General features: G+C 43.3%; 2 protein-coding genes across 2 annotated transcripts in view; one reads left to right on the top strand and one right to left on the bottom strand.

The window, feature by feature from the left end:
* The window catches only part of SFXN1 (sideroflexin 1), a 46,574-nt gene extending 39,682 nt beyond the window's left edge, over positions 1–6,892 (bottom strand). Inside the window, exon 1 of the mRNA XM_085298101.1 lies at positions 6,874–6,892. The gene's annotated coding sequence lies outside the window, so the exon portion shown is untranslated. The remainder of the gene's footprint in view (positions 1–6,873) is intronic.
* On the top strand, positions 2,138–3,682 carry DRD1 (dopamine receptor D1). Its single transcript, XM_085298022.1, has one exon. The coding sequence runs from the start codon at positions 2,146–2,148 to the stop codon at positions 3,499–3,501; it is 1,356 nt and encodes a 451-aa protein (XP_085154148.1). The 5' UTR covers positions 2,138–2,145; the 3' UTR covers positions 3,502–3,682.
* Positions 6,893–24,205: the final 17,313 nt, after the last annotated feature.

Genomic DNA, 24,205 nt, shown 5'->3' with positions numbered 1-24,205 from the left:
CCCGGCCCGGCCCGGCCCGGCCCTCCCCGCGCCCGTGAGTACCGCCGCGGGGGGCTTTCCGCCCGCTGCCCGGTTTGCCGGGCTGGGCGCTCCCCGCCCCCGGGGGTGCTTGCTCGTCGGGAGGGGTCTGCGGAGCCCTCGTGCCTCGGCGCGGCTGGCCGGCGCCTGCCCGCAGCCCGAAGTTAAGCGCCGGTTCGTACTTTCCGCCTCAATTAATTGAACTCAGCTGGCTCGGAGCGCGGAGGCATCGCGCAGCGCCCCGCGTGCCCCGAGGCTAGGCAGAGCTCAGCAGCACCTAAAGTCACCCTGTCTGCGCTAAACTCTGGGACATCAGCTCTTACAGACCGCTTCTGTCTGTCGCTCGGGCTGCTGGATGCGTTATTGCCCGGGAAGCCAGRAAAATCGGGGGCAGGAAGCCGAGARGGAACCGTGCCAAGCCGCAGGTGTTGGAGGAGGCGCACGGGGGTGCCTGCTGCCCGGTGCGCGCCTCCGTGCCTCTCTCTCCCCTGTCTTAATCCTTTAGGACGGAGACGCCAGGCTGGGAGACCTGTGCCGGAGAGGCGATGCTGCCGAGCCCTGCCCGGGCAGGAGGAAGCCTTCGCCGCCGCGGGCCCCTCTCGGCGAGACGGAGCAGAAGTCCCCGGCTCTGGGGATGCGCGGCCCGGGGCAGGGCGCAGGAGACCTTGAAGAGCTTCCTCCACTTGGGCTTTCGTTAAAGGGAAGATCACGCTAACGCTGGACCCGATGCCTGGAGTGCAGCCCCGCTGAGCAGTAGGAGGGATTACGCCGCGGTGGTTAYGGAGAGCTACAACCTAGCAGCAAAGTGCTAAAGCAACTTCTCCCCGCTGGCAGAGGAGCACGACCACGCTCCTGCTCTGAGGCCACCGGCTTCACACCTCGCTTTGTGGCCGAGGGGAGGTTACTCAGGTCCTTCCTCCTTCTCTCGCCCTTCTTCCAGTGACAGAGAAGAGGACCGTTCCACGCTCTTGCCAGTGCTGGGAATACCGTGCCTTTTGCCTGGGATGACTTGCCCTGATGTGCCACTTCCCCGGGATGTACAAAGCGTGGCTCGGACTGCTCGGGCAGACGAAGTTTGCAGACTGATCACTAGGGGCCGTGGGCTGGAAACAGCTGGGCACAAGCCGGCAGGGCTCTTCKTGCAGGGTCTGAGGAAGCAGACCTGCTGCTCATTTGAAAACTAACTCCTGATGATCAAACTCCAGCGACTTTTGTTTTTACTTCTCCCCTGCCAGTTGGCACTTTCAGGGAAAAAAGAAAACCCRCACACCTGATGCAATGCAGTGGTTTTCTGTTGGTTTTGTATATAAGATTGGCTATGCAATTCCAAAACTAAATAAGGAGGCGAGACGGCCCTGCATCCCAGATCAAACAGAGAATCAAAGGTGAAAGGTAGGAGACAGAATTTCTCATTTAAATAAAGCTAAATAACCTGAGCTACTTCTTACTGAAAGTTTTTAAAACACCACCCACTGTATGTTTATTTTCTTTGTCTCTGGAAGKGTAAAACTTAAATAGTTCAAAACAAAGTGAAGAATTGCTACCTGACGCTGCTCATACACGGGGAACTGATGCATTTTATAACAGRAATGTGCTGAGCAGGAAGGATGGAGTGTTTCATCAATGAGACATTTAGGAAACCAAACCAGAGAAAAAGCACCTCATACAGTACGCTTCAGTAAATATGAAGGGCTAGTAAAATGGATGCTGGAAACTCAATCAATAGCTTATTTAAGTGGGAATATATGCAAGCATGGAAAAGTGATTGCTTTCCTGTCTGTGGGGTGTTTTTGGAGAGGAGAGCAGCAAAACATCTGCAGGTGATCTGTACTGAATTAAGCTACTTCATGCTGGGGTGATGCAGGGTGTTTCTGAAGGGATTGCTCCAAAAATAGTCTGTATAGTTAACTGTGTTTATGCATTTCAGTTCCTACTTTAGAGAGCTTTCAATATCATTCAGGGAGATTCAAAGTGAATGAAGTCCATCCAGGGGTGAAGGTGCAAGCAAGGACCTTTGATTTGTTTGGTGATGAGTAATTAATGGACATCTGATGTCTCTAATGTCTGCGAGGAAAGCAGTTGCTGTCGTCATGAAAATCATGATATGATTTTCCCTCAGGAGAAACTATGACTTGGAACGACACCACTATGGATGGGGAAGGGTTGCTTGTGGAAAGAGACTCTTCCTTTCGGATCCTCACGGGCTGCTTCCTCTCGCTGCTGATCCTCTCCACACTCCTAGGAAACACRCTGGTCTGTGCAGCTGTCATTAGATTTCGTCACCTAAGGTCCAAGGTGACCAACTTCTTTGTCATCTCCTTGGCAGTGTCAGATCTTTTAGTGGCGGTTTTGGTCATGCCTTGGAAAGCTGTGGCTGAGATCGCTGGGTTTTGGCCTTTTGGTTCATTTTGTAACATCTGGGTGGCCTTTGATATTATGTGCTCAACAGCCTCCATCTTAAATCTCTGTGTCATTAGTGTGGATAGGTACTGGGCCATCTCCAGTCCATTTAGGTATGAGAGGAAAATGACCCCCAAGGCTGCCTTCATCCTCATCAGTGTGGCATGGACCTTGTCTGTGCTGATTTCYTTCATCCCTGTGCAGCTGAACTGGCACAAGGCTACAACCACAAGCTTTTTGGACCTAAATGCCAGTTTACAAGGTATAAGCATGGACAACTGTGATTCTAGCCTAAACAGGATGTATGCCATCTCTTCTTCTCTAATTAGCTTCTATATACCTGTGGCCATCATGATAGTAACTTACACAAGGATATATCGGATTGCTCAGAAGCAAATAAGACGGATCTCAGCTTTGGAGAGAGCAGCTGTGCATGCCAAGAATTGCCAGAACACAGGYGGCAATAGAAGCAGTATGGACTGTCAGCAGCCGGAGAGCAACTTCAAAATGTCCTTCAAGAGGGAAACAAAGGTTTTAAAGACTTTGTCAGTGATTATGGGAGTGTTTGTGTGCTGCTGGTTGCCATTCTTCATATTGAACTGCATGGTTCCTTTCTGCGAGCCTACCCAACCGTCCAAGGGAGCAGAAGCCTTCTGCATTAGTTCCACCACCTTTGATGTTTTTGTCTGGTTTGGATGGGCTAATTCATCCCTGAATCCTATAATTTATGCCTTCAATGCTGATTTCCGTAAGGCTTTTTCAACCCTGCTAGGATGCTACAGGCTCTGCCCTATGTCCAGCAATGCTATAGAAACTGTTAGYATCAACAATAACGGAGCAGTTGTTTTTTCAAGCCAACAGGAGCCCAAAGGGTCCAGCCCCAAAGAGTGTAATCTGGTTTATCTGATTCCACATGCAATTATCTGTCCAGAGGAAGAACCTCTAAAAAAGGAAGAAGAAGGTGAACTATCTAAGACTGTGGAGAAAATGTCTCCAGCACTGTCGGGTATCTTGGATTATGAAGCTGATGTTTCTTTGGAAAAAATCAATCCCATTACACAAAATGGGCAACATAAAACCTGAACAGTAAGGCTAACCCAGCAAGATCTAATAATGTATATTGTAATAATCTTTTAGAAAAAGATATATGAGATTTTTTTAGTAAGAAASTAAGATCTAGGGAGAAAAACACATTTACACAAAGCCCAGAATTAATTTTCCTGGCATTCAAATCAAACTTAACATTTAAAACAATAAACAGCAAAGGATGCTGAAAATGGGGAGGGGAAAGGATACTAAACTGTGTTTTTCATACTGAGGAAAATGCACAAATTTGGATAGAGTGCAGTGACAAAGAAAATATTGCTTCATCTCTACACATAGAGAAGCAAATTTCTAGCTTAAAATGAGGCAAAAGATAAATGTTAAGTATTTAAAGATTAATATTTACTAGAAGTTAAAAGATTGTGTTTTGTGATAGTGGATGTTAACAGGTCCTAATTAAAGGCTGATGGATTGTAAAGGTAGGTAGATGCCTTCTTAAAATTATTTCTGAAAAATAATTGAGCCTTATAATGCGAATGGATATTTTTAAAGCTTTCGGAGGTAATATGTTGATACTGGTTTTATTTATTTATTGTTTAAATTGATATTTTTCATATGTTACAACAGATCTAGCTTTATTTATGTTATTTAAGATGTCTAAATAATGGGATATTTTTGGAGTGTCATAACTGCATTTTGACCAGTCGACCAGTCAGCACTTTATTAAAAGCTCTACTAGTCTGGAGAGGCAGTGGGGGAGTATTAAGGGAAATTAAGAAGCTTAGCAAGAAATGAAGGAATCAACAAAGCTGATGCTGTGTGGAATTCTTTTTTTTTTTTTTTTTTTTTTGGGTAAGATTTTTTTCAAAAGATAGGACCAGGGTTGACTGAGTTGTGAATTCTCTTCCCTTACAGAAATAAATGAAATTGCTGCTATTTATTTTTAAAAAGTTTCATGTTACAAAGACTTTGCTAGAATGTCAAGTTTGTGGATCTGTAAATACGACTACAACCTTAAGAAGGATCCAATTTGAGAAGAAAAGTATTAGTATATTATTAGTATATAATGTTTTGTATTTATGTAAGATAAACAGCTTTCTCAGACTTTTCTTATTTCAAGTCTTGGATATCTTTTCTGAACAAACACAATTGATTATAATGGTGGTAAACATGGCAAATTTCATTRTCATCTGTATTACTGCAGTAACACCAGGAGTCAAAGATCATGCTGTCTGTCTACTACCGTATCACAGTCAGAGATAAAAAGTGAGGTACTCGGTGCTTTGCTTTGGAAACTAGGAGGACGTTACATTTTAGTAATTAACATGTCCATAGTCCATTCAATAAGGAATAGTGCCTCATTCCCATTTTGGATTAAGACATTTTCAAACATGGATGGAACTGCAGTCCTCRCCTCAAAACCATCCTGTGAGCTCCAAAAAAAGTTGCTGATGTTTAATTCAAAAACTGCTACTTTTCCATTGTCCTTCCCTGCTGCTTTCCCTTTGTAATGCCAAAAGCGATCAGTGAACCGTAGCAACAGGAACATTAGGTGTTAATATTCAGCAACATTCAAAGAAAGCGATTTGTTTTCTGAATGGGAGCCTGTGCCCTTTGGAAAAACTTTTCATAACGTATATCAAAAAATGTGTTGTCAGGAAAAGAGAACTGAGGAGAAAAAAAATTTAAAGTCTAACGAACTATATACATCCTGCATCAGGTCTGTGTATGTATTGTGAATGTTTTCATAATTTTATTGCCTGTATGCTGCTTTCATACATATAATAAAATTATTTTGTGAACAGAAGGTCAAATAAAACAATCTACATTTCATTTATTAAATACACACTCTTTTTTAGCAGTGGTATTGATTGTGTTAACGGCAAGGATGTGTTCTTGTTTTTCCATTTGCACATATTTGGGATCATACCAGTGAGACAGATGGGAATTTTTATTAAAAGCAGGAGAAAGTCCTYTGTACAGACAGCGCTCTCAGCCCTTTCTCTGAACCAGGATTTCAAAGCAGTAATCACAGAGTTTGGRATAACACAGTTGCCTTTAATGTGACTATTTAAAATGCACAAAACCAGATTTACTGGTGACTCTCATTCTCAAAATCAGTGATTGTGCCCTGATGTAACAGAACAGTAAACTTTGCTTATAGATGTTTTTATTTCTGTTTTTTTTTTCTCTTTGTTTTCCCTAAGCTATGTGATACTTTTTGAAGCCTGGTACAGTCCCATGGCTAGTCTCTATTTTTCAGAACAAAATGATTCATTTCAGGAGTGCTAAGATGGTGAGGCCTTAGCTGAAGTTCAGCAGTGTCATTCTGTTAACAGCAGCCCTGTATTTTTTTGTATTTGTTAACTGATTCATTTTGAAATTAAGGAGGAAAAAAAAAAAAAAAAGAATCGATCACTTCTGCCTCAACATTAACAGCATGACAGATTTAGCAATTGGGATTTAATTTGGTGCATGAGCTGCAGTGACGTCCAGCTCACCCTCGTTCAGTGCTAACAGGAAGAAGTTGGCACACAGTTTCCTTGGTCAGTAAATGCGGCAGATCTGAGGGCAGAAAGGGAATCATGACCACCTCCGATCTTTCTTAGCTCCTTGGATAAAATTTCCTTGCAGTATGCTGATGCCTGATATTTTCTGTAACTATGAGGAATTATTTTATTTAAAAAATATATGTATGAGCCAAAGACAAAGTTCTAYGGTTGCTGGTTGCTTAGTCAAACACATCTATCTTCCAGAGCTTTTATTCTCAAAACTTGCAGCACTCGGATATAATGGCAGAATATGATTTAAGGAGCTCACATAAAGCAATCTACTGTTTTAATACTGGTTTATATGGGGATGATTTGTAATCTAAAAAATGGTCACTACACTCTATTGTGACAAGAGGCCATCCCAGGACCTTCATCCTCACAGATGGACCCGAGTTTCGGGTCGGTGAGGTCCTTGGGGAGGTGTTAGAYGTCTTGCTCCACGGGCTGATCCGAGCCCTTCCCTTCGGTGGGAGAGGCACCCTCCTAGAGGCAGGGCRGGAGAGATGCTCACTTCTCTGAGTTTATTTTATTGTTTTCTCCCTGTTCTATTTAGACTATTTTTTCCTTCCTGACTCCTTCCCCTCTCACACATTTTAGAACAGTGAGAGTTCGCCTTCATCCTCGCTCGCTGGCGTACCCCGCTCACTTATTGATTTCCCAGCCTTCCTACCTCAAGCCTCTTTATCTACCCTCTCTCGTTTTTCTTCCCCCCACTGCCAGAGCCRTGCGATCGCTCTGTTTGGCTTCGTTGGCCTTGATAATTCCTTGCTTGGGAGAAAGTTCAAATCAAAATCCTTCCCCCTGCAGCACAGCCGAGAGTCACCTTCCCGCTGCTAGTACCCAGAAACGCTGCTCTTACCTGCTGCAACGTCCCGAGAACRGTCTCAGAGCTGACTGCGGGGCACACTAGCATGTACCTGGTAACAGCCTCTCTATTTATGCATGTCCAGCCTGAATTTGCTCCTCTGAAGCTGGTATTACCTGTTCTGCGCCTGCTCCTTGGCTACCTGAAACCAGACCTGCGTGGGAATCCAGTGCTGCTGGCAGCAGAGAGGTTTGGCCGCAGCGACCTGGGAAGGCTCCTTCCCCACCAGCGAAACACAAGGAGCACTTACTGCTCCGCGTTGACGGGCAGCAGCCGCCTCTCTGGTGCTTTGGAAGATCAGAGCAGCACGAGCTCGTGTGCGGTAACGACTTTTTTGGGGCAGGGGAGGAGGATAACAACCACTTTGATGAAATACTTCCCCAGGAACATTTTCCCTGCGATGTGTTGTGTTATGCAGCCAAGGAGAGCCCCAGCCACTCGGGAACAGCACAGCACCGGGACGCCGAGGCGTCACCGCTACGATCGGGGCTGGTTACCCGCCAGCCCCGTGGGGGCCAGGCAGCTCCTGCCGCCCTTGCCAGGACACGAGCCTGGCAGGGTGCGTTTCAGATGTGCCCACAAATGACCCGTGTGACCTTTTTTCTGCATTGCTCCCTCGTGACTGAAGGTATTTGTTTACTTGTAGGTGGAAGAGGTTAATATTTAGCCCAATGGCTTCGATGAAAGAGATATTTGCAACGAGTGAACCATAATCACTAGATTAAATCTGAATACATTTCTCCATTCTCTTGACAAACATTTAATGCTGATTTGGATATCTGACTCAACAAAGCATACAAAAGCTAATGGATGAAAGAGCAAATGCTTTTTCTGATGTACAGTTTTAGTAACATAGTTATTGGGAGCCAGTCCTGGATTCTTTCAGATTGATAGTTTTGAGAACTACTGAGCCCCTAAATCTGACTGAACTCTTAAAAAACATTTGTGATCTGTGTCTTAAGAAACATGTCCTTCCAGTTAATACTTGGTTGTTTAGTATAATGGTATTAGAATATGTTCCTAGAGATACCATTTGTGTGGCCGCACAACGTACCTTAAATTATAAGGAAAACAATGGCATCTATTTTATAATTTTTAAAAGATTAAAGCACATAATGTCAAATGTTCTTGCGCTGTTATGTTACAGTTGAGGAGGGCTGAGCAGAGAACTGGGCTCTGGCAGTGAGCCTTGGATCTGGTAGGTATTACATCACCTCGTAGCAAACGGAGCGGCGGCAATCCAGGCTTCCCCACCGAAAGGGTGGCTGCATCACGGCATCGCAAAACCGGGGTGCGCCTGGGGGCGTCCGCCCCGCAGCRGCCCTGCCGCCCGGCGGAACTGGATCTCCAGAGACGCGGACTTCCAGATCCGCGGCTCCTCCCAGCCGGGCAGAAACATTTTCAAACGCCCCTGGAAGCGTGCGTCTACAAACGCAGGTTTGAGGCCAAATGTATAAATCAGGTCTACTTTAGTTAGTAATGTGTTGATGATCTTTACGCTCGTGGCCAGAAGGAAATGTGAAAAAAAAGCACTTTTTTTGCAATGTCTGCTTTTATCCTATTTCTGGGAAAAAAGCTAGTGGGTAGTAATAGAGGGTTTTGCTATTCTGATGGCCATTGCTTTTCCATTTTGATATGTTTCCCTTTTAGGTTCTGTCGGGCTGTTCTTGCCCCTTTTAAGAAGGGACATTTTGGTCAGTTCTCCGGCAAAGGTGTTTTCTCGCAGCCTGCCAGCGTCCCAGATGGCGGCTGGCGTTGGCAGGGGTGCGGTGATTATTTCATGTCAAGTGGAGCAGCAGTATCAGACTTGGGCTCCAGGTTTCATACTGCAACAACGTGATGGGAGTCAACTGCGTTGCTTTTTTTTTCCTGTCCCTTCAAATGAGACGTCTGGCTGTCTTAACTCAGGAAGGCAACACGGGAATCACAGAGACACCCTGCGCCTCGTTCGGCATTGCCCTGTGTCTGGGGTAGGGGACTTGTGCAGCCAATTTCAACTTGAACTGTGCTTTGCTCCAAATAGCTCATGCATTCGCTTCTCTCGCATCTTCTGTATCGTTATCTACATAGCTCCGCTTAAAATTAGTTGGCCTTTTTTCCTGGTTGAATAGCTCCAATCCAACAAAACTGGAACTGGGGGCTATTTTAACTAGTGAAAAAAAGAAGGATGAAAAAGAGTTGCCTGCAAATCAGTAGAGGATGTTCTGACATTTTCAACATGAAAATCTTTATTTTTAATTTACTTAACTTTTCATTTTGCAATTTTAGATTTTTTTAACTCAGATCAGCTCTTTAGTGTGAAAATACAGAGAAAGTTAAAAACTGAAAATAAAATGAAATGTTCTGATGTGACTTGTATTGAACAATTAGATTTTCCCAGACTTTTCTCCTGCTCCCATTCTTTGCTTTTCAGCTGATTAAATTACTATAAATTTCACATTTTTCCTAAGAAAATGAAACATTCTGAAATCCTGAAAGAAGACACAGAATGAAAGAAATATTTGCTTTCTCGATCCTCCTTCCATTGATGTGAGCAGAGAACTCAAACATTTCACTAACCTGAACTAAAGTAGCAAAGTTTGTTTGAATTTTAGAGATGGAGAATTATGGATTCAGGCACCAAGGCATTTTCCTAAGTTGATTTTTATTCTCTTTCTTTACAAATAAAGGAGTTCCTGATAGTGCTACTTTTCCTAATCACTTAAATGCAATTCTGTGTTAAAACCAGCAATTTTACTTTTATGTGTATGTGCACATACATATACACATATATACACATGCATTTTATTCTTAATTAGTAAATGCAAAGAGTGTATGAAAAAGAGATCAATGTAAAGTATCTATTTCTGCCACAAAAAGAAGCTACAGAAGATGAATCAAGACTGTGTTGTCTGCACTGAAAGGACAAACCCGTCAGGACTGATAGATCTTTAATGTTAGGAATCCTTCACACATGACCTTGTGCCCAGGAGAGCGTTTCGGTAGTGACACATGGGAAGGAGACTGAGACTTACAAGAGCTCCTGTGGCAGTCGCCATTTAAGAAAGCATAGTCAATTAGACATCGATAACAGGTTATGATGTGTGTGTTTGTGAGTGTGTGCACCTGAAAGATGAAATATTCAGAAAACTGTAAAAGCAGCGTATGCTTTGAAATTGTTCATTAAAAGGTGTTTTAAACTTAAGAAAAAGCCTTTTTAAAAATGCTGTTATCTATTTTTTCACTTTCTAGTTTTCTAAGGATTTTATAACTATTTGTATAATGATTCTGAAGATGTAAATTGTACCATCCAATTTCAGGTTACTGTGCTCTTCTATAATTGTATTAGACTTTGATACTACTCTGTGTTTTCTGCTGAACTGACTCTGCTCCAGCAGCTTCCTTTAACCTATTGACATCATGCCTGAACCTGAAATCCTTGGATCCATTAAAGTCCATTCGAATATAAGTGGGACAACAGTGAAGAGGAGCCCCCTGAAAATGGCTGCTTTCAAACAGCGGGCAATTACTCTGGAGAAAAAAAAATCACATTTCAAGCAAGTATATATTTTCTAGTACTTAAAGTGAATCAATTTTCATATTTTTACAGATTTATTTGCCACATTCTGAACTCATTTTCTAGCAAGCATAATAATTTGCGAGTATACAGCTTAAAGAACACCAGTATTTTCCAAGTAAGAAAGCTTTTTACACTGTAACGATTAGCATCAATTCCTGTTGCCTGTGTCCATCTTGCTGCCTTTCAGCAGGAAYAATTTCCTCCCTTCTCCCTCCTCATCATTCCCCCATGTTTTCTCCATGCCGCCTCTTGTTCCCCTATCTACCTGGATAAAGCAAACTGCAGGAACATGATTTAAACTGACGCAGTGAACATTTTCTAATACCGTTAACAGCGCAAGGTCCTGTCTTTAACTTAGCTCTTCAAGATGCAAAGAAAGCTTTTTAGGTCTTAATCTAAACTTTACTGCTGTCCTCTCCCTGACCCCGTACGCGTGCACACACAGACACAGCATTCCAGCAAGCGCATTTCTTGGGCTCTCCATGCACACAGCCCGGCTGTGACTGCTGCGCGTCTTGAAGCTGTACGGGGAGAGTCACAGCCACAGTCATCTCCAAGAGAGAGCTAAAGAGCTGATGAGCTCCTATCATTTGACAATTATAGCATGCTTAACCCCTGAAAGTCTGCTCCTCAAACGTGGCCGAGAATTTTCCTGTATCAAAAAATATTTTCAGGAATTGGTTTTATTTTCAGTCTTATTCAGCTCTAACACACATACACTCGTATCTTACACATCTGATTTATGGAAAGAGCAGACTGCATGATAAAAGCAAATGGAATATAAACTATAGCTATCAATCTCGACACTTAGGAAAAAAAAAACATCAAGCAAGGGTAGGATTCCCACCTCTCGTGGCTTTGATGTAAACTAGGAGTAACCACACTGAAACTGGGCCGACCTAAAGCGATGCAAGCAAGGAACCAGACCAAGGCCCTGCCGAAAGATAATGTTGCGGACTATTTTGCAGTGCGCATGCATTGCTGCTCTGCAAAAAAGACAATGAAAGAAACACTTTATATGCCACAGGCTGCAATCAATGGAGCGTTCAATATTTCAGTCACTTTCTTTTCCAAAATGACTGGTGATTCCTTTCCAGCCCTATTTGCTTGCTGCACTTTAAATTAAATAAAGGAAATAGTCACCAGTAAAAGCCTCTGGGGTTTACAGCGCTGTTGAATGGTTGCAGAGAGGGATGTGTGGGCTGAGAAGGCCGAGGAGAAAATGCCCTTTTCCTTAAAACGCAATTTCTCTTCACAGTTGTGCATCTGTTGGTATTTATTTTTTGGCTTTCTCTTGCTCATGGCTGACAGAAGATCATTCCTGAATACTGCTTTCCTATGTGTTCTATGTAATCTTTTAAAATAAGATACATTTTGTAGATAAAGAAGGGCCCAGCTCGCTCAGGCCCACCTGTGGGTGCCCTGTGACAGAAATGCTGCGTGGTTCCGGGCAGAACAGGACAAACCTGCAGACACGGAGCTGTGGAGCAGGAGGATCAAGTCAGGAAGAGAGACCAAGTGCTTCATTTCTGAGAAGCTCTTCCTGAGCTTTGAAGTGAGGATTTCCCTTCCTCGGGCAGAACGTCTGATTTATGGCAAGGAACTCCCTTATTTTGTGCGTATTATTGTCTTTCCTCCCTCCCTGCTCGACTGACTGAAACTGGGAAATTCAGCATTTTTTTTATTATTGCTTCCTTTGATAGCAGCAAATAGGTATTTAGCTATATCCATAACTCAAGCACACACAAACTAAACAGACTGCAAGTGTCTCAACAGTTAATTTAATCAAAGGCCTCCTTACATTCTTTTTCTAAGGAAAGTAAAAGAATGACATGCAATACTGCATAATAGTTTCTCAGTCTTGAAGTTTTCTCCTAGGCATACGTGAGCTACAGCTCGCAGTCTAAAACGGCGCACAATTACAGCACGGCTTATCAAGCAAGTATATACTGCCCACGAAAAAAGGAGCCGTGCGGGAAAAATCAGCTAACGAGTAGGCCTCATGATATACAGACCTAAATACACTGCAGACAGATTTGGAGATATTTGTAGTGCTAAGATGTACTTAGATATTAGGATTTCTATGATTGTTATTTAATGATCCGATGATGAATATACACTCCCTTACTTGAGATATCGGGGAAGGCAATTGCTGTTTGTTGCAGCAGATGCAGGGTGTAATGTCATTTTAAACTTTTAATTCCAGTTCATTCAAATCTATCACATGGTTTTCTCAGCTGGAAGCTGAGGTGGGGGGGGGGGACGTATAGAAGGAGGTTTGCTGTTGCTTTCTTGTCACTGTTTTTTGTCACTCTCAAAGGAGCCTTAGCTCTTATCACAGTACTTCCTGGGTGTGGGTGGATTTGGGAGACATCTACCCTTAGATTTGTTCACCCTTATCACAACCATCACACTGTGCCCCACGCCGGCGCAGCAAACCACCTCTGCTCCCCTTTTGCAACTTCCCGAAAATAGCCTCTCCTGTAGAAAAATGAATTGCTTACAAAAGTTCCTTGACTTGCAGCTTCTGAGCGCAGGGTCAGCTCATCCTGATTGCTGCATGGAGACATTTCCACCCATGCAGCTGATAGCTTATAGGTGAAAAATGACAATGTGGGTTTTGCAAAAGCAATCGCTCTGTGTTTCAGTGGTGCTCTGCACCAGCAGAGCCAAGGGGCAGCTTTCCGGCAGTGGTGAGGAATTGCTGCTGTGAGCCTTTCCCCTAGCAGGAATCAGACTGCCTGGGCCAGCAACTGCTTGTCTGCACGAGCAAAGAGATCCCAGGCTGGCCAGGAGTGTTTTTACTTTAGGAAAACTCTATGTTTTCAGGAGGCAACTGGTCACCAGTCAAGACCCACAGACAGAGAAACTAATAGTGAAGACTGGAATTTTTAAAAACACAATAAATGTGTCATCTGAATCTGACTGCAGCTGGACAGCAAGCCCTGGGTGAATGTTGCCCATTGCACCATCTGCCCAGCAGGACGGAGGGGACACCGGCCGGGCGGGATCCTCAAGGGCTGCCTGAATCGCTTCCCTATGTTATCGCTCTGCCTGCAGCTCAGGAGCTGAAGGTAAAATTTCACTGGAAGCTTTGATTTTGTTCAGTCTGCAGCCAAAATTAGGCCATGAGCGCTGCCAAGAGGCATGCTTTTTTTGGTTTGATACACAGAGAATGCATTTTTCATGCTGTAAGTGCTGTTCTCTACTATTGGACTCCCATGTGATGGATAACTGCAGTCAGAGCCTTGCAGTAAAGCATTTCCTTTCAAGGAGGATGGAGAAGAACTGAGCAAATAATATTTTTGTTATTAAAAGAGAAAACATACTGCCATAAAATCTTACTTTTAACTGGCCAGTCTCTGACTTTTCTCAGATCTGAGCTGCCCAGCAGTAATTCTGTTTTGTGAGCCTAGAACCAGAAAAGGAATAATTTTCTAATAAAAAACAATATTTAACACTGCAGGAAGAGCTGAATGTCTAGACATGGACACCAACCTTCAGCTAAAGCTGAAGAACATGAAGTATAAATGAAGATAATTTTTTATCTCATCTTGGTCACTCTCTGGACTACTGCTCTAATTTCAGAAAAGATTTGGGATTAAACATGCAGGCTTCATGAATGTGAATTCTGATCTGGGCAGAATAGAGTTGATACTGTGAAGCCCTGAAATGAAATCCAAACATCCCTCCTAATCAATGCAGAGCTAGCGGTGAGGTGAAAGACAAGCATAGTGGATTCTTGGATGTCTCTAATGGTTTTCTGTCATCCCTATGAACACAAAGGTAATAATTACAAAATTGCATGTCTATCTCCACTTGGCTGTTACATGTGAACTAGGGAACGGGACCAGGGCTATGGGAGTGCTTGCATGGAGAAAATTGATTATGATTCCACACCTAGTTCCCAGCTGTTTCTGGGTCAGGTATGATACTGCTTTTATATATTGGCAGCTTGGGGCTCATTTCTTATTCAGTTGAGCTTGCAGTTCCTCATCAACTCACCCTGGTGAGAATGATTTCCTTTACTAGAAATTTTCTGATTGCAAAAGTTACCCAGCACCTAGAAAGAAGAATCATTGCAAAGAATTGAGGAGTCATCTGAAATACAGTTCCATAAAATTGTGAAATTTGCCAGAAAACTATGAGTTAAATAAATAAATAAAAAACCCCTCAGTCCACTCAAGGGAAAATGCCAAGCTATAAACAATTTTGCTATTTTTTTGTGTTCATTGTCACATGCAGCAGGTGGGAGCTGGATCCCGCAGCGACGCAGTCGAGATAGAGCACGCTACAGCTTTATCGTCTCTCTCTTACTCCACTGCGAGAGTTCAGAGCAGCTCTGCCCTGTGGGATCTGCACAGACTGCATCTAGTTAACTTGAGTATCTGTGTAATTTGGAACAACAAGATTAGAAACAATGCTCAAGCAATCTCAGCTCTGCCCAGGAGCACTTTCTAATCAGCAAGTTTAGGGAAAGAGACAGCGCCAGATGAGCAGCTACTTCATTTCTGATATGTGATGAAGCATGCAGAAAACAAGGTATATACGCTTGCAAGAAATTGGACAATTGATCTCCTTCTGGATTAACCTGACAATGCTGTCTCCAGAGAAGAAATACAAAGGTATGAATCCCTTTGAGCTTTGAGGATGTCCTATTTCACAGTTTGAGATTTCTCACCATTTTTCATGTGGGGGAATGGTTACACGTCTGCATGCGTTTGAGACTGGAGGCCGTTTTAGAGCAGTTGTGCACTTTAAGTACTTGAAATTCTCCCATGAAGCAAAATGCAATTGGTTGCTTTCCCTATTTCCTGCCTAACGCAAGAAACATTCCTTCCCATAAGTATACATTCTCAGGGAAGAGACTGTGCACACAGGAAAATTTTGGAGTCACTCAGGGACAAATGTTGATCTATTACAGCTGAGTAAATCCACAGTAATATAATTTATTCCATCGGATTTACTTTAGATTTACGCTGGCAGATATAAGAACACAAACTAGACTTCTGCAAGCATGGTTCACCAGCTGATGAGCACAATGTGATTCTGATGAAATACCAGACTACCTTAATACTGTCTGATGTTTCCCTTAGAAGATCCTATTTTCAGTTGCTTACTGCTTCCCCAAATTTCAACCATTTGGATAAAGATTTTTCTACACTGATACATGCCTCAGGCAAGTCTACAAAATTCTAAAGTGTCAGTCAGAACAATGAAGTCAGCTCAGCGTAAGTGAACATGAGAAAAAGGAAGTTACTTTTCCCACATTAAAATTTATGGTTGTTGTGATGAGAAGCTCAGTGGTTACTATGCTTCAGAGAAAGGGCATGTAGTTCTGCTGGTGGCAGGCACTGGTTGTCCTTCTGCTGTACTGTCAATTTTATGATTCCAACAGGGAAAAAAAATGCCCAACTTCCGCAGTTTCGGAGCTTCTGGAACCAGCTCACTTAGAAAAGATGAAAACTACTCTTGCAGCAGATACGCTTCATTGCATGAGTAGTTGAAAAGAAATGAATTAAGATATTTTTCAAATGTGATTAGAAATAGCCCAAGATCAGGGCTCAAAAGGTTTCCTGTCTGGGGAAGGATGTTCAGCTATACCAGTGACCTCTTGGTGAATGGTGCTCTTGAGTGACCCCTAAACTCTCTTCTTGTGTGCTCGTCTCTTTCTTTACTAACACGTCCTATGGGAAGGAGCAGTCCTGTGCTAGGTGGCAAGGGAGTAAGCAGTAGTATTTCACCTAAAAGCAACAATTCAAATACTTGAAGCCTCTTTAACAGAATTGCTCTAAAACGGCTTCCTATCTTAAGAGCATTCAGTTTTGTCCTCCTATTCCTGCACTTCTCCTCAAGACACTTTGCTGCACTACTAAGTAAGAAGTTCAGACTGTAGAAATATAGGCAGGAACGTCTCAAATTGTTGGAGCATTCACTCATGGGCTGTGGCTGGGTTTTCTCTTGCAAACACAAAATTCAGATGCCAGTGTAATCCAGACTTGCTCCGGAGCAACAGGCTTCGTACAGCTCCTGCTTTCACCGCATATGCTGTTGCTTCATGAATGATCAGGCTTTTTTCTCCATCTGCCACTGCCTCTCTCCCTGACCTGGCTGACTGAAATGCTCTCAGGCAGAGCTGCCATTGCCGTAACATTTCCTTTCTGATTTGCATGGCATGATTAGCAAAGCACAACAGCACTCAGAGCGAGCGGGGTTGGCAGACTTGTAGCCTCTGTTTCCACCTGCTCTTCAACCTGGTACAATTTGTTCTGTTAATGAATCTTTACAGCTCCTCTGTGAGGGCTTGTCAGTCCTTCTGCACAGAGGGACAGTGAAACACAAGGCAAAGGCAAATTCTGACTGTGGCCACAATGTCCCAGTTCGAGAGAGCAACAACTGATGCTCAGCCAGACCTACCCAGTGTGGTCAATGAAGATAGTTAGGAGACATTCTCAGACTGGTGTAAGATTTAATAAATTAGGTTTTGTAACTACCTTCATCTGTTGACTCTGGACTGTGAGAATCTGAAATGCTCCTTTCAGCTGGACAGGTCTCTRCAAGCACCCCAGTAGGGAACAGGAATACAACCCATATCATTTAATGAAAAAGTTACTTCCAAGTAGGAAACAGAGGTGAGGGTGGGAGTTGGGAACCCAGGATCTTCTACTGCTAGCCCCACTGCATTAGCCATGAAGTCGGGTTATTGCCCCCCACCAAAGTTAAGGGTTTATTTTTAAGCAATGTGAAAAATGGAGAGGTTTGGTTTGGATTCGTTTTCAGTTTTTACTAAAAAGAAACAACAGAGTGTCCAAAAGGGAAGATATTGCTAATTGTTTGCTGCCATGCRTGAGTTTATCTGAGTTTAGCTGAGTCTGTGTGCCCAGAGTAATTCCAGCATCGCCATCCAGGAAATGAAATCAGAAGTCTTTCCTATTAAAGCTGACACATTTTGAGAGGACTTAAACAACAAAAGTAAAAAGGAAAATGAGCAGCTGGCTTTTCATGCATCTTCAATTCACTGTGAGGCAAAAGGTGAGGGAGARGCAAAAGGGATCTGGCAAATTTGAAGAGAAGAGGGGATGGTCACCCATCCATCGGGTGGAGCTGGCAGCAAGGATCAACACAGCCGAGTTGCTGCCCTGGGCCATGACACACAAACSTAGCTCAGGAATGCTTCCATGAACRGAAGACTGCGGGAAAAATACCAGCCCCAAAAATCCCCACAAGGCTGTTACTGGGCATTATTAGAATTCTCATCGATTTTCTCTTGTACTAGGAATCTATCCATGTTGTATCTCCAGCCCACCATAAAGAGAATTTCTGTGGTCTAGCTCCAGGCATCACATATGCCAGCTTTGAAGCAGGAACTGCTACAACTCTGCAGGATTTGGTACTCTTGCAAAACATTGCTCATTTATATAATGTGTGGTGTTAACAGCAAAAAAAAAAGTGTATATATATATATATATATATATATATGTATATCCTCTGTATGTTTCTGGTTTCTCTGAAGGGTAGTTTTGCTGATAAAGACAGTACAAAGTTGTCTGAAATGAAAGCAAGCTATATTCCAGCTCTGTATTCCAATTAGATGTGGCTTTTCTGAAGTATCTAAAAGATGGGGAGGAAGGAAGAATTGTTTAAATTCTTTTTATGCCTTTAGGCATCATAGGTTTTTTTTTTTTTTTTTTTTTTTTTTTTTTAACTGGCTGAAAAAAAAAATCCCTTACAGTGATTCTGTTTTCTTAAGGCTCAAGTCAAACTTCCAAATCCAAGCTCTAGGAAAGCAACTAAATTGCTGATATTTATCTGAGCCTAATGGAACAGGATCCATTAAAATTCTTGCATTACACGAATTGAGAGACAGCAAGAATGTGGCAGTTTCATTATTTGGTTTTACTGGCATGCTAAAGTAATGAATGGTACATCTTGCAGGACGCTTATAGGATCAAAGGCTAATTTTTATTACCGGAACTGAAAGACAGACAAATGCAGAGTTCCTTTACCCACATTCATTTCCATTTCAAGTCTCCAGAACTCATGATGGAACTGATATGAAGAAAGAAAGTCGGGAATTGCTTAGCTTGAGGATGTCAATTTGAGAGAATCCAGAAATGCATCAGGATACACTTTTCATTTTCTGGAGCATCTCAGAAGGTCCAGAACCTTCGTCCTTTTGTCTCTCATTCCTAAAAGGATTTATTTTATTTTTCTGATGTTCTCATTTTCTTCCTGGCCAATTTCTCCACTGTGAAAGTTCTGGAGAGAGAGAGGAGCAAAAGCCTGGAGCATCTGCTCAGCTGCCACATGTCACACGTAAACCTCACATAGAGGCCTGATCCTACCATGCAGGATTTCTTCTTCAGACACCCAAAAGATATTTTTCTGCTTCCATAGCTAGTAAGGACTTCAATCTCAAACATATCCCTTAAAGCCATCGATAGCATAGTTGTATAGCTGCAAAACCTAACAAAATTACCCACACTTGACAACTCCTAGTTCTTAGCACTCAGCAGCATGCCAGGACTGGGAGTTACCTGGCTGTTTTATAYCTTCATCTGCTCTAAGCCTGTTCTCTTGGGCCCACCGCTAAYAACTAGCTCCTCTCTGCCTGGACTAACGGCTAATATTGGCCTCCTTATTTTCCCCTAAAGCTACTGGAAAGCTTGGACAAACAACAATTTAAAAAAAAGAAAACAGGATAATGAAATAGCTGCAGTCTCAAACAGAGAGAAGGGAAAGGAAGGAGAGGATGAGCCGAGCCTTCGTGTTCCTTCACGCCACATTCCCTCGCTCCTTTCCAGCATGCACAGCATTTCCCTCTGCTACCAGCCACCCTCGCACCGGCCTCACCGCCATGAAAGGAGGAATATTTCCTCTTAGCCAGAGCAATAGGATCTGTTTGTTTACCCAAAGAGGAACTCGTACTTTGCCAAGAAAAGTGTTTGCCATTGGCTGAAGTGACCGGCCAAGTCCCATTCCGGCCGGACCCCCATGCCCACGGGTAGCCAAGCAAGGCTGTGATGGCTACCAAAATGGTCACCCTGCTCCTGAGTGACAGSGGTGAAGCATGAAACCTGCAGCCTCTCCCTGCTCCATACGCTGCCAGGCGCTGCCTCGAGTTTGGTTGCGCCTTGCCGTCCTCCCGGTGCTGGCGCGTGGAGCTGTCAATAACTTTACACATGTCGGGTAGAGCTGACAGGCTCCAGAGGGCYGGCATGGTACCTTACAGAAGAGTCAAATCGTAATTAAAAAAAGTGATTTTGAAAGTAATAAGATAATGTTTCTGTAACATGAGTGACCTGGGATCAGAAAAGCAATCGCTTTTGGCTAAGTCGCTCAGCCATTTAACCTTCTTAGCATCTGAGAAATCCCCTGTAATGGACTCTCGGTTACGAAGCACTGCCCCATCTGCGAAGCAGCCACTAATAATGTCATTGTTTTATCCCTCTTCATTCTGCTGTCAGTTAACCACTGTTTTCTCTGTTAGATAATAATAAAGCTGATGTGCATTTTATTGTGTTCAGATATATTGCTCTCTAAATGAGAGGAAATAATTTCAGTTTAATGTCAAGCTCCAGTGAAGGAAGAAATGAACGGGAAAAGCAAGTACCCCTTTGAAATATTTGTTCCAAAAGCATAATTTATTAGTGCATACTGCATCTCCATCTTTCACCAATGTTTTGTGCAGTCACAGCGAATTACATATAAATTGTCATAGCTCAATTGGCTTTAAAAGTGCTGCAGTTACARCTAGCACCTGATACTAAACCAATCCACTGGAATTAACAATATTTAAACATGGGCATGAATGCTGAGRAACTGTGAGAGAAGCTCTTCCCTGGGTTCAAAATACCAGCTTGCTACCACATCTTCTGTCACTTCTTGCCAGTTTTCCTGGAAAAGGGAAAATTCAAACTCTATGGAAAGTATGTCCCTCTGCCCACAGAAAAATCRCTATTTTCCTTCCCTATTTTATTATCCATCGTCTGATTTTTATCTTCTCTTATCATTTTAGCCATGTTCTTACAGCAAGTGGGTGAGAAAGAGGAGAAGGTGCCAGCCAGGACGCTGGAGACCAGCTCTGGTGTCTCTGTGCCCAAGCTGCTGCAGCTTCCTTCCTCCCAGCTAGTCCTCCGCTCCCGCCCAGGCCAGAGCGGTGCTCGCAGGGAGCACCAGGCAGGCACACAGGCAGCACGGATGCCGAAGGTGGGATTTCACCCTGTGAGGGGTACGGGTGCTTGTCCAGCAGCCTGTCAATGCTTGTTATTTTGCCTCCAACGCAGAGCAGTATCTCCTTCTCTGCACTAACTTTCAGGTGAAGATGACATGAAGGGTCACACATGTTTTCAGTTACCGCAAAGAGGTTACATGGGCAGGATTGTATTCAGAATTTCAGTCTATGTTTTCACTTTCCTTGTTTGTACACTTATATGCTGAAGTTCCTTAAACTTTCCTAACAAGATGTTTTGTGCATCCCTTATTTTAGTTTGAACGATCTTTCATATTATTCTGTTTATTTTCTATTACTCGGATTGCAATGTCCATGACTCTCTAGGGGCTTTTCAAAAACTAAGAAAAATGGATTCTGTGCCAGTGAATTGCTTGTTGTTTATTTATTTCTTTAAGAAATAGCTGTTTCCAGATTTAAAAGCTAATCTTATATTAGCATATGTAGACCGTGGTAAACATCTAAAGAAGAAGACAAGCAGTCCTGAGAACAAGCATTAAAACTCATTTCAAGTTTAGAATCCTATTTTCTGTAACATGCTTCTGCCCTTCACACGCTGTAATCTGTCCTGGGGGTTAAATGAGACAGTGGCTGAATGCTGAGATAATCACGGAAAGGGATATTTTACCACACAACAGTTCAGGATCTCTGTTCTGAGATGTATTTAACACAGTCTGGCAGGAGACGAGGAACTCAGGTAGTGCCACAAGCTTGATTTGTTGCCCAGAAACTCTCCTCTTAAGCCTTTTTTTTCAGTGTGATGACAGCCTGTGAGGCAGGTCTGTCTGATGGACGACTGTCTTCAGGCAGGACTGAGAGCTGTAAAAGCTAAATAGGGTGTCTACTGGAAAATCTACTCAACAAATGCAGCAATTTTTCTCCTGCACAATCTGACRTTTGCAGTGAAGTCTGCTTTGTCCTGGAAAGCAGAATGAAATAGAAGAAAGGCTGAATAACATGTAAGAGCTGTCCCTTCATTTAAGTAAACATATGATAGGGCTCAAATTCTGTGCTTAAGAAGCAGAGAATAAGATCATACTGCACAGCCAAGAAAGGGAAGAGTGGATTAAGACTGGATTAAATCCATTTTCAAATGTAGGCTCTGGATGGTGCCTCTTTACAGTACGGTGGAGAGAAATTAGAAAGTGGCCTAAACCCGAAGAGGACCAAGACTGCACCAGGTGACTCACGGGAGCTGACACAAGCCTGAACGGTGGAAAGGGAACTCAGATTTTCAATCATCCTCTTCAGGCAGAAGGAGTCAGGCAAACAAGCACTGGATGATGCTCACTGAGGAGAGGCACTGGAGGATTTGCGCAGGGAGGGTGGCAGCCAGCGTGCCGGCTGAGCCGGTGCCTGTGGTGCACCAGGAGACTTCAGCCTAGGGCTGTTTGCCGAGGGAATATGAGGAGTTGCATCTGAAGGCACATTTCTAAGTGCTCCAGTCCTCACTTTAGGAGGGCTGAGATAAAATCCTGACCCAGATATAACTCTTGTTCTGACTCTTCTACAGCATGATTTGACCTGTTCTGTAAAACTCTTTAAGGTGCTTGTGTTGTCTTATTACTTGATCTATGCTTGCCTCACTCCAGATTCTCCGGCACTGATTTTAGTGCTAATTTACCTCTGCAGAACTTGTGACTCTTTCTGCTCTTCATCTGGAAATTCACAGCGTGAGCTCAGCAATGCATGCTTGAAATACCCAGCTCCAGTAGTGGACCTCTTAGGGCAGYGTGGCAACGGAAACCTGCTGCACGGTTGTTCTGCAAGCTAGGACTTCACACCCAGTACTGCACTACACAGAAGAGGCTGGGGGTGGATTTGTTATTCAAGTATGGTAACTATTATATACATTATTTAGGAAAGACTTTAATAGAGGAGGCTGCTGAAGGAAAAGAAAAGATTCGAGGCTCACACAGCACACAAGGTGGCTGGCTTGTCCCTCTGCTTGCTCTGCCGTGGGGTTGGGGGAGGTTTTTGTGTGGGGCAGATCTGCACTGCCCTGGGACATGTTTTGCAGGGAGATCATGAMCCTGCGTTCTTGGCCAGAGGGAATGACAATTATCTGATATTASGGGGGAAATTTTCAGCTTAGCATYGCAGACCAGCTGCAGCAAGGCTCTTGTGCTTTCATCTTCCAGGAGGCTGAACACATCTCCACGAGCATGGGGCTGGGTTGGAAGGAGATCCTCAGGACAGTGAAGAAGTGTCCCCTGCTATTTAGTGGCTGTGAAGGGGACAGGGTCATTCAATGTCCAGTGGGGAAGGTGGCTCTCTTTCCCTGCCCATACTGGACCTCCCATAGTACGAGACGGGATGGAGYGGGGTTTGCAAGGACTTCAAACAAAACGAACGCCTCTGCCCCGCTTGCTCCCAGTGCTTGGTGCGCCCCAGCGAGCCCTGGCAGGCAGGCTCGGCTCTTGCCGTCACAGCGTGGAGGTCCRTGCTCGCTGCCGAAGGGGCAGGCTGCTCTCCCTTTCTGCGGTGGTTTTCGGTTGAAGCAGACTCACAGCATTATTAATGCTGAACAACAGATGTTAAGAGGAAGCAAATGCTTTGAACCTAACTCCTTTCAAAAATTTCCCCACAATCAAAATCCTTTTAAAGCAAATGTTTCCTTTTCTTCTTTATTTTTCTCCTCCATTTTTAAGTGCTTCAAAGAGAATATGCCACATTACATAACTCCTGCTGTTTTTCAATTATTAAAAGCCACTAGGAAAAGTTATACTGGTGAGTAAGGACTGGGYAGCCACAGCTCTGAAGGAGGCAACCCAGTTTATACTCTTGGCCTTGAGATGGATGGAAACCAAATTTAGGCAACCTTGGATGATAAATGTTGTCTGCTGGGTTCTGCCCTGATCCTTGGTACCATGGGAGCTGAGGTATTTTCATATTCCTCTGTGTCTGCTCCCTCCTACCACCAAAGCCCCTCTTTAATAAGGATGTATTAAGTACAGCTAGATGAGCTCAGAGTGGTCTCAGAAACTGGTGTTTTTTCTTCTCCTACATGCAAAACAAATGYATGAAGTTGTGTTGCTGCCCCTCTCTATGTTCTAGGCTTTGAGTTTGGATGAAGAAATTGCCTTCCCACAGAAAATGTGAGGTTTTACAGCCCGGTCCTAAAAGCATAAATTCATTTATTTAGTGTGAATATTTTCCTGAAATAGAAGAGAGATGTATAAATCTTTTCGTCTTGTAAAAATGAGGCTCTTTCACAAAAAGAAGGAAAAGTGTTAATTCATTTGAAAGACTCAGGATCTTTTTGTTAACTATATCCTAGAAAGTATGTGGAATACATGCAACATAATGTGAAATACCTGAAATATAAGCATTTTTAAATGTCCTTGAAAATTCAAACTAGGGCTGATTTTGTGAGATTTGCAGTCAGAATGTGGTATTTTCCAAGCAGTGTTTTCACAGGACATTTTCTAACCTGTTCATATGTCAGAGTGGCTATTCATCCAGAGTGCAAATTCAAAGCTCTATAAAGCAAAGAGAAAATCTTCCCAAGTTTAAATATACAATCAAAAAAAAAA

This window comes from Rhea americana, unplaced genomic scaffold, assembly GCF_003343005.1.
Source record: "Rhea americana isolate MKP2758 unplaced genomic scaffold, rheAme1 scaffold_135, whole genome shotgun sequence".
NCBI classification, from domain to species: domain Eukaryota; kingdom Metazoa; phylum Chordata; class Aves; order Rheiformes; family Rheidae; genus Rhea; species Rhea americana.
This window is presented reverse-complemented; position numbering and strand designations above follow the sequence as displayed.